The sequence below is a fragment of the Amblyomma americanum genome, chromosome 10 (assembly GCF_052857255.1).
Source record: "Amblyomma americanum isolate KBUSLIRL-KWMA chromosome 10, ASM5285725v1, whole genome shotgun sequence".
NCBI lineage: Eukaryota > Metazoa > Arthropoda > Arachnida > Ixodida > Ixodidae > Amblyomma > Amblyomma americanum.
Genome location: NC_135506.1, coordinates 107,967,999 through 107,980,542, shown reverse-complemented (window position 1 = coordinate 107,980,542; position 12,544 = coordinate 107,967,999). Strand labels below are relative to the sequence as shown.

Sequence of the window (12,544 nt, the reverse complement as noted above, 5' to 3'; positions counted from 1 at the left end):
GCGCAAAGAAACCGACATAAGGAAGTTTAATATGGAGAGAATCGAGCACGCTCTAAAGAACGGAGGTAGCCTAAATGCGGTGAAGAGGAAACTAGGCATAGGTAAAAACCAGATGTATGCGTTGAAATACAAGCAGCGCAATGTCATTAGCAATATGGATAAGATAGCCAACGTAGCCGAAGGGTTCTACACTAACCTGTACAGTAGCCAATGTAATTAGAGTGTTAATGAGAAAGACAGTAGTACACAGCAGTGGGTCATCTCGAAAGTAACGTAAGAGGAAGTAGAGAAAGCCTTAGGAGCAATGCAAAGGGGAAAAGCAGCTGTGGAGGATCAGGTAACAGCAGTTCTCTTGAAGGACGGAGGGGAGATCGTGCTCGAAAAACTAGCCACCCTGCATACGCAATGCCTTATGACCTCGACTGTATGGGAAGCTTGGAAAAATGCAAACATTATCCTAATTCATAAGAAGGGAGACGCCAAGGACTTGAAAAATTACAGACCGATCAGCTTACTAGCCGTTGCCTACAAAGTATTTACTAAGGTAATCGCTAATAGAGTGAGGGCCACGTTAGACTTTAATCAACCAAATGATCAGGCAGGCTTTTGTAAAGGATATTCCACAGTAGATCATATTCACACTATCAGTCAGGTGATAGAGAAATGCGCAGAATATAACCAACCTCTATATATAGCCTTCATTGATTGCGAGAAAGCATTCGACTCAGTGGAAACCTCAGCAGTCATACAGGCATTGCGTAATCAAGGGGTAGAAGAGCCTTATGTCAAAATTCTGGAGGATATATATAGCAACTGCACAGCAAATATATTCCTCCATAAAGTCAGCAATAAATTCTAATAAGGAAGGGCGTCCGGCAAGGGGACACGAACTCGCCATTGCTATTCACCGCCTGTTTACAGGAGGTATTCCTAGGCATGAATTGGGAACAGTTGGGAATAAGAGTAAATGGCGATTACCTAAATAATCTGTGGTTCGCTGATGGCATTGCCTTGCTGAGTCACTCAGGAGGTGAACTGCAAATCATGATCAATGAGTTAGACAGGGAGAGCAGAACGCTGGGTCTAAAATTTAACTTCCAGAGAACCAAGGTAATGTTCAAAAGTCTAGCAAGGGAACAGCAGCCCACAATTGGCAGCGAGGGCGCCATCGCCGCGGCATTGCAAATACTTGGGAGTGCGCCGACAAAGCACACCCTCCCCCGGAAGGGACTGGGTGCTCCAGGGGGGGGGGGGGGGGTGAGGGTAGGAATATGAAGCAGGCTGCAGCGCAGCAACAGGCGACAGGTTGCATAAACACCTGCGCTTTGTGTCGACCACATGCATACCTTTCCCCTTCTTCCCAGCGGGAAGGCTTTCTTCACATAAATTCTCGGGATGGCGCTTTTCGCCTGTTTCTCGTTTTGATGCGTAGAAAGCAGATTATGCGGTTTCTAGCGAAAGCAGCCTTTGTATTAAAGTGCACATACCATATAAACGCCATATAAGGCTCAGCTTGAATATCGTCAGGACATAGCTTGAGCGAATCACGCGTTATTCTTGTGCAAAACATATAAACCACTTAGCAAACAAGTGTTCCTCCTCATTTTAAGATGAAATTATTCCTTTTCACCCAATTTTTCTGTAAGAAGGCTGACTTGTAAAGTGCTTGTATTAACAGACTATGGAATTCTAACAGCAAAGAGAAAACTCTCACAGAAAACAGATCGCTTATAACGAAGTAAAGAGAAGAAAGCAAATACGAGTGTCTCCATCATCGGTCGATTTCGCAAGCAAAATGCAGGCGTCGATATCGAACTTCAAACGCTGATCCCGGAGGGCAGGCTGCACCGCCATTCACTTGAAACAGCGGGAACCGGTCGTTCTCGGTGTAGATGTCAAGAATTTGAAACTAATGGGGGCAAAATCTGTAATTTGGCCGCTATTTCTTTTCTTGGCCTTGTTGTCCGATATATAAACGCGAGGAGATTGAAGCCTAAATTCGTCACTTACTGTGGGACTGCCAAGCACTCAAGCCTACAACGATCCGGCACCTGAAGGTAGCGGGTCTTTCACCAAGCAACCCTGCTTCATATATTTCCAGGACGCAGAGACCATACCATCGCTCTCTACTGGACTTTATCATCTAGCCTTTTTCATTAATTTAATCATTACTAAATCGTTCATCACACCTTCGCCCATCACTGATGCCCTTAGACAATAAATCTGGCTTTAAAAATTCAGTTTTCTCAGCTGTGAATATCGGCTTTGTTGCCTGGCCTACTTTAACGTACGTAGAAAGAGCCAGAGATTCACTTTATACTGAAAACAGTAATTCAGTGGATTTGTCTTCGGTGTCCCCTTTAGAGTTTTAACGTTTACGGCAAATGTATTTAACATTTCTGAACGTTGAACTTTTATCCACCCAAAATGTCCCGTTCCCCCTTCCCCAGTGTGGATTAGCAGGCCACGGTCACCGCGCCGCAGGCCGACCTCTCAACCTCTCTCTAAGGACCACTGCCTGAAGCTGAAACAGATTTTTTCCGCAGATTACTCTTTACTGAAGAGCGTTAGAGCGCATGAAATAGATTAAGAAGATAGTTTAACGCACGCTCATACTGCCGCATAAGAATATGAGCACTGAAGAGACATTAGTCACGAACAGGACAGAGCCTACCTTTTGTAACCTAGCCAAGCAATTACATGTTTTGATATAATTTCTTCTGTATCATTATTGTGACTTATAAATCTGAAAGGAGCGCGTTGCCAGGAATTTTATGCCGGGTTCATAGCGTTGTTTCAGCCTTTGACGAAGGGTTAGAAATAAAACCAAATCGAAACAGAACCATTAAATCCTTATGACCCATGGCTCGTGTGGGCAAAGCGACCTCTGCGCCGACGGACCGTTATTTTCCGAGCGAATAATTTCGGACGAATGATCTGAAGGCTCGTTGCACACGCCGCCATTTTCTTTAACCAACTATACGAGACTTTCTCTTTTATTTGCAGCGTTGTCTCGTTCCTAAAAGAGAGTTGCGTTTCCACTGCCTCCCGCGACTTAAGCACGTCAAGACTGGAAAACTAGCGACTGCACATTCAACGACCGCAGCGAGAAAGCAGGTGGACGTGGTGATAACCGGACTATTACGTTCAGCCGCCACACTGAGGATTACCGGTAGGCATGGGATCAAGTTTCGGCGCAATGCCTGCCTTTGCTCTAAGCCACTAAATCGCAGCCGATGCCATTAAAGTGAAATCCCGTTAATGCTAACGTGATTAACGGAAACTTAAGGGTTAGCGTTGTTGATAACCTCTGTATTTGAATCTTGCATAATTCGACGCCTTCGTCTGTTTCTCTCTAGCTTCGGATATTAGCCTTGAGACTGTACCACAAAAATAGAGACAATCTAATGTTGCGGGCTCCATCCCGTTGCTGCAGCTCGCTCTTAGAGGAAAATGAGATTTTAAATTTGTAGCTAGTCGAAAGTTCCTTGTAGCAGGAATTTGGCAAAGCCGGCTGGCTATAAATTATAGATGACTTTCAGAGCTGTTAGCATAACGATGATACACATTGGAATAGCCATGCGGTGGGATCCTTATACGTATCCTGGGCGCCACTGCAGCTATGTTGCACAGCAAGAGCTGCAAACAACCTCCGCCTCTAACGGTGGCGCCATTGTTTCGAGTTCCAAACAATAAGTTCGAATTTGAATTCGTTTTTTCTCTCTCATCTCGTGGCAGTCCGCTATCAGCTGCCTTGAAAGCACGCCGGTGCAGGCGCCTTGAGATCAAGAAGTATTTTGCAAATTTGTACATCGTGAATTCCGAGGTCCAAATTCGCGAGTTCTAAGCAGGGAGTTCAGCCCATAGGTGTATTTTTCTTTGTAATTCTTAGGATGCCGAGCCCTCTGTGACTTCCTGTTTGGGAGTCTTCTGAATACACGTGGTAGCCGACCTTGAAAAGATCCTTGTGTTTCCTCCAAATAGAACGCAGTAACCCCAAGGCTACGCAGCATAAGGCAGCAGGACCTGTGCAAATCCGGCCCTTACTCCACGCTGTCGGCTATGGTTACCTCGGGGTCCGGTTGGAACACCCTCCCACTGCAGAGCCCCCGGCAGCTTAAATTAAACCGGAACTCTGCACTCTGGCTTCTGTCATCCATACCATATCGTATGATACCATACGATACCATAGCACGTCATACCGCATCATACCATACTTCTTTCCCACCTGGCATTATACACGCCCCTTCATTCTCTTTTCTACCTGTTATGAATTTTCTTCGTCCTCTTCCATGACACGTGACTCATGACTTTCTCCTACGTCTGTAGACGAGTACCTTGTGGAGCTCGCTCTTCTGGAAAGCCTCGCAAGTTCGGGAACATTTCGCATTGGTTCAGCTCGCGTTTAGTTTAATGCTTTTCCGCTTTCTTACTTTGTGCTCGGGACAACGCAGTCTGCCTCGTGCATTCTATATGCCTGGGTGTCCTGGGCCGGAACCGTGGCCAAACGTTTTGTGGTGGCATTTATACTGGCACAAAAAGTTGGGGCCGTCGAACTGCTTGATACAGGGCAGTCACGCGTCTGATTTTTCACCCATCACCCGCGTTGGACGCAGGGCGCGTTCGGCGTGCCTCGGCGGTCGACGGGCGTTGGAAAAACTACTTTACGTGATCTATTGGTAAAACTAGCTTCATTTAAGATGGCTCTATGGCCTACTGCTATGAAGAGGTGTAGGCTATGGTGTCATGGCCACTGTTATGCCGGCAACAATAAATCTTGTTAAGAATCTCTCCTTTTTCCTAAACCCATAGGGTCTAGGGACCATACCCATAACGCACAACGGTTTTCTTTGCATGTCTTATGTGCAAGAGTGAGTCCTGGTGATAACCTACTTCCGGCGGTCTCGGTCGTAGGAGCAGTCAGATGGGGCACTGCACGGAGGCAGCGAAGCATAATGCGCCAGCGTCAGCATAAACAACTACTATTCTTTGAATGGAATTATTATTGTTTTTCTGCGGCCAAATGGTAAAGCTTCGCGTAATAAACCCGTTGACCAGTATTTGGTGCTATTGCAAGTAATATTGAGCAAGGTGTATTCCAGGACGGAACTGGCATGAAAAGAATTTGTGACAGTACACATTCAATACACGCAGTGGAATAATCGTACGGCCAGCTGTACAGCGCAGATTCCAGTGTGATTAGTGCGATATGTCTACCTGTCACAGGTGTTGTCACATCCCAAAAGAAGAGGCTTGGCATTTTCCGCATATTCGCAGTCTTCCTCCTTATGGGCAGACAGGGCGAGGCAGCCGCAGCATCAATGCTGGAGAGCAGCTTTCCGTCCATGTTGGCCGCCCAGTCACCAAGCCATAACCTGGAAGCAGGCAAATCCACCGACGTGGCTGTCCAGTGTGGTCAACGGTCTGGGTGAGTGAGCGTGGCCTCGTGTTTTTGTCTCTGAGTGCAATGAGCTGCACATCTCTGACAGTTGTATATAATGCAACTTCAGCAGAAGAAACCGGGACTGAAAGAAGGGAACATTCAGGGTGTGCTTTTCTCATATCCTACTCGCCGCTACGCCTTATATTATATGACGTTCGCTGCAGATCTCGAGTTCATGGTTTTGTTGCCATCTTCGAAAGCCAGATGCAGACGCTTGTTCAGTAGGGCACATCGATTCAGGCACCCAAAACAGGTTTCTAAAGAAAACGCGCAGTGACCCCACGTCTTAGTGGCCTGATGTAATAAAAAGCGTTAATATCACTAAAGACGTCTGGCTTCAAGGCTGTCTGGAACTTAAAATGGCCGCGGTGGTGTTCTACGAAGGTGATCGCCGTGCAGAAGCGAAGGAAAGCAAGTATCAGCCATGGTGACTCATTCAGTCGGCCGCTGAGCCCGATGATGCGGTATCAAATGCAAGCCACGGTTCGGTGAAGGTGATGCGTATAAAACTGCCGTGCGCTCTGCGATGCCAGTGCAGGAAGAACACAAGGCAGTCGAATCTAATCCGGAGTCATCCGCTGCACCATCTAGTTTTCCCTTCTTTTTTTCTATCCCTCCTCCATACCGTCCGTCACGGTGCAGTTCAGGTGTCTACCGAGTGCGATGCGGTTACTGCTTCCTTAATTTCGGTATCGCCAAATATTTGTCACTGTCGCAGTGGCCGTATTTCGATGCAGGCGAAACACAGAAGGCACCCGTTTGGTTTGCGATTTCATTGCACGTTAAGATCCTCAGGCAGGCGAAACCTAAGCACCACAGGTTATCGGCTCAGTATTGGAAATGACTGGTTTCACTATGGTCCTACGTCGGACTGGCCTTTGCCAATATATTTCCAATATTGGGCCGATCAGTTGTGCTGCCGGGGAATTATTCGTAAACAAAGACAGGAAGAGTTTGAACGGACACGGAAGTTCCACAGGACTGGCAGTGTTCACGACAGGAATTTGTACTAAAAGAGCAAAGTAAATGTTTCATTTGGTTTTGACTCAATAGCAATAACGCACCATGAGGCCAAAATGCTTCGGCGGTCTTATAATTCTCCAACTAGATGGAGGGCACACACCTCATCAGACGGAAGCATTCTCTTTGACTGGAGTGGAGTGACTTCAAAAATCCGGAGGTCAAGCTACATCTTGTAAAAGCATCAAAAGCCGCCAACATATAATGGCGTTTTGCGCCATCTCTTTGCTATGGCGTCGCTTGTGGCGTCATCCTTTACTTCACCACGCTTTCGCACGTCGCACATTGGTTTAAGCGAGTTAAGCCCCAGCTAATTTTTTTTCGACCTGCTATATGAGGCATCCTTGTATTCTTGCCAGGCCTGCTTGCTCGAGCAGAATCCTGCGTTTCCTTTCCTGTCACGGGAAAAGTTCACAGTGCCTGCAGGACCTCACCCAACGTCCGAAGCCCCGACGCCGAAGCGTGGAAGCCGGTGGTGCGTGGCCAGCCTCCGGAATTATTGGATTGCGTGCCTCGGTGAGTCACGATATGCCTCGGTTCATAGTTAGCTTTAACGGTAAAGTGCCGAACTACTGCGGTAGAATCTGAATACTAATTCCCGTAATTCGAATTGGCGTTTTACACGAAGTCACATTTTGGCATTACCAGTCTTGATGGAAGAGGAAAGTGCAACTGTGGATATTTCGCGGGTCGTTATTGAGTTCACTTCCCCTTGTCGGCCAATCAGATAATGCGTCCTGTCATATAGTTGAGCATCCGCATCGTGTGCAGACGCTTCAGGTGTTCCTGTTACGTAATCGTCGGAAACCGGGTTACTGATACGAACAACTCCGTCCGTCCAAGGGCAGAAACACCTAAAACAGTCCTCACGCGATGTCAAATTTCAGTCAGATATACTGAACAGTGATGTCGCTCCCCGTGAATGAACTTAACGCTTTGTCACGCTGTGTACTACACAGTTTTGTACGAAGTGATCTTGGATTTGTTTCTGAGAGTTGGCTGCACTAAGCAGTGATTTGTTTCAGATCAATTTTGCATCCGTCATCTTCGCAAATGAGATGGATTTTGTCTTATAGGGAACGCAGCGAACGAAAACTTCGGGCCTTCTTAACCACATTCTTAAAGGAGAAGTGCATTCCAAAGTGAGAATCACGCGCACACAAGTAACGCACAAGTACTTGCTTTTGGGAGGTAAGACGCCTAAATGCGGGAAATGATTCATGTCCGTTTATACTGTCCATTTCTGGAAACGCATCATCATACTTGCTTATCAAAATTTTACTAATAACCTGGGAGGGCGGGTCGAGACTGATCCTTCGTGCCACCCGCAAAGTTCTCGTGTGCGTAAAGAAATTCACGGTTCGGTTTGTTTGTTACCTGAACGAAACAATTCTAAGGATGATTACGATATTCAATGCGAAATTTGAGTGCAGCTCTGTCGGTGTTTCGATTTTGCAGTGAATTCATAGGAGAGAGAGAGAAAAAAAACTTTATTTGGGTGCTTTCAAGAGCTTGGCCTCTCGAGGCCTCCGTCGTCTTCACTGCGCTGGCGACTTGAGGCCTCTTCTTAAGCAAGGTTGGGCCCCTATTCCAGGGGTCCACTAAGCCTAGCTACCTCACTTGCGTGCTGCACTAAAGCCCTTTGGGCCGTGAGCTCGCAGCTGGTGAGCCGACTCTCCCATTGCTCCGCACTCGGGTTATTGTGTTGGCGGAATGTTTGGTTGCGTTTACATTCCCATGTGATGTGGTAGAGTGTGGGTGTGGCCCCGCACCAGGGGCAGGTATCTCTATACTGCGTCGGGTAGATTTTGTTTAGGATGTATAAATTTGGGAAGGAGTTTGCTTGCAGTCTGCGCGAAAACGCTGCTTCCTCTTTCGTCAGGGCTTTATGCGGTGGGGGGTATTTAGATCTCGTCCCCCTGTGTAGGTTTAGGATGTCTGTATATCCTCTCTCACACTCGTGTGGGTGATACTCCGGTGCATGCGACTGCCCCCTGACTTAAGGATCATAGTGTTTAATTCGGCGTGCTCAGCAAATGTGAAGAATAAATCCAAACATCCGAGGATGTATCCTTGCCTTAGAAGGATGTTTCCCTTCCGGAAACATCTCTTCTATGACACAAGATACGCGTTCTACCACATGAATTTTGCACTATTATTGCGGTTTACAGCAACCTTTGCTCCATCGAAGAATTTTATATACAACGCTCTCCGACTCAACCGTAAGCTTTAACCCAACTCTCACCCTAGTCTTTCTGAGCGAGAAAATCACATCCTTCGACAGATACAACTCAACACACTTGTCACAACTGCACGACTTTACCTGTACAAATTCCGTCGCGATCCTTCATATACCAACGGTCCTGCCCCTTATGCCAACCTCGCCTACTGTTTATTCTCCTACCCGGTTTCTCTGCAATCGTATTTCTTTCGCACCCCCTTACAGGCACTGTCGGGAGCTGGCTGGACTGGCTTGAAGCTGTAGGTGAACACGAACAGCGTTTTCTCGTGCAGCAGGCCATCATCGTCTTAGGCGTCTAAGTGTTGTGCCTAAATAAAGTCTCACATTACTGCCGCTACTATCGTATACCATTTCGTCCTCCTTTACGGGTGATGTCCCTATGACATACCACTTCACCGCGTCCTCGATTACTCAGATGGCACTGAAATCTTAATGATCATTGACAGTTTCTTTTTTTTTCAGGGACATGCCTGGAGCACTCGGCTTATGCTCGATTACCAAGGAGGCACTTGATCAGGTAAGCCTGGCTTCCCTGTTCGTCCAAGGTGCGGCTGTCCAAGAAGTTCTCGAGACACTAATCTAAAGAAAACGATCAATTTTCTGGCTGCTTAGAGACGGGGCCACGTATTTAGGTATGCAAGGTGCAGTTGACGGCGGGGCAGTGCAGACTATCTCCTTTGGTTTGCGGCTGCATGTTTAGGCTGAAAAGGAATTAATTGCATTTCCGAAACATTTTGACCCACACGTGTCCCATTCCACAAAGGTGTGTCAGCCGATGGAGAACCCGACTAGGACGTGCTGGTTGGTTGCCCCTCATTTGTGCTGGAGGCTGTGAGGCGGTTATGGCTGCTGTTCCGTGTCCAGTAGCTACGTCGATAGTCGAGGTTTCCCACGGGGGCCTACCTTGCAGTGAGTTGCGAATCCCCAGGAGGACTGTCAGGGCACTCTCCGTGGCCATGTGAGTGGGCTGCGGCCCACAATGCCCCTTGTCAGTGTATGGTAGCAGGTGTGGAGGGGTGTTTGAATGGGTACTGGCCGACGTGGCTTCAAAGGCCGACCAAAATGTCCAAAACGACTATGCCGCATGCACTCCCTTTTGGTGAAAAGAGCGCGGCACCCAGCCGCTGCGTGTTTGTTTCCGATATCGAAGTGGGGTCTTCGAGGGGGCTTCCAGCCAGACAAACGAAGTCTGGGCTGTGGAGAATTTGCAACCGACTCGCATTCCATGTCAAAGAGTCAAAGAGTTTATTCAGGCAACGTGTGGTACATTTGCCTAGGGCGCAGACCAAAAGGCAAATGGATGCCTGACAAAGAGTCTGTGCCCTTCTTGCTCCCAATCGAGAGCACAAGACATTCAGCGTATAAAATAAACACTAAACGAGGAATTACAGAGTGGATTGGTTAACATTGAAACTTGAGTTACTTCATATTGAACATTTATGTACAACAGTAGGGCAAAAACTGCGAGAAACGACAGAATAAAAACAAAAATAGTGGTCATGCCTGCAGTGACAACAGATAAATAGTGATGCTATTTTTGAAAGCTTTCAATGATTGACTTTCCTGGATAATGCTTACAGCAGGATGGTGATCATTTAAAAAACTGGATTTGTACGTATTTTTTCCTTATTATAACATATGTTTTGGGTGTTGTAGGATTGTGTTTTCGTTAGATACTGATGACAAAAAGCGGTTGGGGATGTCGCGGATGAACACCATGAAAAGCTTCCTGCCTGTGTGCAAATACTTGGGACTGCGCCGAAGCTCCCCCCCCCCCCCCTCACAGGGGATTCAGGCGGCAGCACGGCAACAGGGGGCAGCTTGCTGGAACAGCAGCACCTTGGTCGCACCCACTTCCATCACACCCCCCCCCCCCCTCAGCGACCGGTAAGGCTGACCATACTGTAGCCGGTTAGTTGTCTGTCAGCGATAGTTTGGTTAACCAGCTTGCTACTGAAGACAATTCACCAGCTTTCCGATGTACGCGAACATGGTAATATTACGCTGCAAAACCCGTATTTTCATCCCGGAAGGCCTATTTTCGAACATTTTTGAAAGTATTTTGTGGTCGTGTGTGTGTGTATGTTTCTCCCTTCCGCCCTGTGTTAATCTGCGCAAAGGTTTCGTGAATATGTTGCTACACCAACAGGCCCAACATTTTGCTCTACGAATCTTCCCGGAAACACGTGGCATTAATATCAACACTGGCGGAATTGAATACATTTTCAACAAGAAGGAAAACAGGAGGAGTAAAACCCTGCACATACATTGGCTACGCGAACAGAAGCATGACAATCAATTACCAAGAACCCTGTGGTGGTTTTGCATTTGTGGAAGCCCCTGTCAGCCCAACCACTCTTCTTAAGATGCGATTTAATGCCTACCAACAAGGTACATTAGTCTAAACTGCCTCAAGTATTCCACACAAAAGGCTTTAAAGAAGTCAATAATATATCTCCTCAATATCGCTTTAGAACTTACGCACACAAAGCAAGAAGCGTAAGAACTAATTATTGAAAACAGGATCTTACTTATCAAGCAATAAAGTTTCGTTGCCATCACGAGCGCTATTTTGACCTTACGCTGCCATTTAAGCCACTCGAATTACAGTATACACGTCTTAATGGCCATTGAACATTTTATACATACAACAGACACTCATATGTATTATCAGACCTCATAACTTTGTTGTCAGGTTTCTTCCATGTTAACTATTTCAAATTATTCCCACTTTGAGATTTCCGACCAGTTTTCTGACCAGTGCGTTGTCGCGATCATGTTTGTTTCAAAGCGTAAGTTGTATTAATCTACAGCCTGCACTGAGTATTGGCATGTGTCGACGTTTTATCTCTTAAGTTGAATATATTGCCGCCAGGTGTCCCCGGGCGGCGCCTTGAAATATTGAAGTTGAATATTAAAGTTGAAAATTTTCCCCTGCTATTAATTTTCAAGGTGAGACAAGGTCTCGACAGATTCATGTCTTTTATTATTTATTTATTTACAGAATACCTGCATCGCCTCCAAGGCATTATCGCATTCCATTTTTTTAAATTAAAATGAAGTGTACTGAATTGAACTACCTATTCATTTTGTGGCATTCTCATTTGACGTCCTCTCAATGCAGCCGGTCTTGGAGTAAAGATTGTCATCCCAGCCGGTCTTGGAGTAGACACTCGAGTTTCCACTTATTCCTGCGGAGAAAGCACCCACAGGTCGGTTCCGCCCCCGAAGCCGCAACGCGGAAGCAGGAGGAGCCATCGGTGCTGATTGCGCCGCAACTGAGGGCTGAGCCCTCCGGTTAGTCCCGAGTACTTGGCTCATGGTATCAATCGTCCCTGCGCCAGTAAAGCAGCAATTCATTAATTCGTATGCCAAAACCAAGTGTATTGAGGAAGCTCCCTTAACGCGAACCCCGCTCAGTTCGAATTTTCGGTCCCTTTCGAGAACGAATGACCGAGATTCTACTATAATGGAATCTTGTTAGCGTGAAATCGGTTGTTTCGAATTGGCACTTTCATTTTCTCAACACCAAGTGTACAGAGAATGCTCCCCTTAATTCAGACTCGGCGCAGTTGTAATACTCTAAAGCAAAAGCCTTTAATGGCTCATAATCGCGGTGACCGTGCGTCCGGTCAGGTGACCTCCTCGCGGTGACCGTCCGTCCGTTACATCGCCACCTAGGTCACGTTACCTAGGTCAGGTGGCGCCACAATCGCGCAAGATTCTCTTTTCCTCTAACCTGAAATGAATGCAAGCGCGTCAAATTTAAATCAGTGCAATATAATCAATATAGACCCAAAATAATCCCAGTATATAGTACCACTATAGTCCCAATATAA

General features: G+C 46.7%; 1 protein-coding gene across 1 annotated transcript; it reads left to right on the top strand.

Annotated features, from left to right (window-relative positions):
* The first annotated feature begins 3,103 nt into the window (after positions 1-3,103).
* On the top strand, positions 3,104-12,107 carry LOC144107990 (uncharacterized). Its single transcript, XM_077641244.1, has 5 exons — positions 3,104-3,172; positions 5,278-5,428; positions 6,823-6,979; positions 9,168-9,222; positions 11,830-12,107. The coding sequence occupies exons 2-4, from the start codon at positions 5,289-5,291 to the stop codon at positions 9,216-9,218; spliced, it is 348 nt and encodes a 115-aa protein (XP_077497370.1). The 5' UTR covers positions 3,104-3,172; positions 5,278-5,288; the 3' UTR covers positions 9,219-9,222; positions 11,830-12,107.
* Positions 12,108-12,544: the final 437 nt, after the last annotated feature.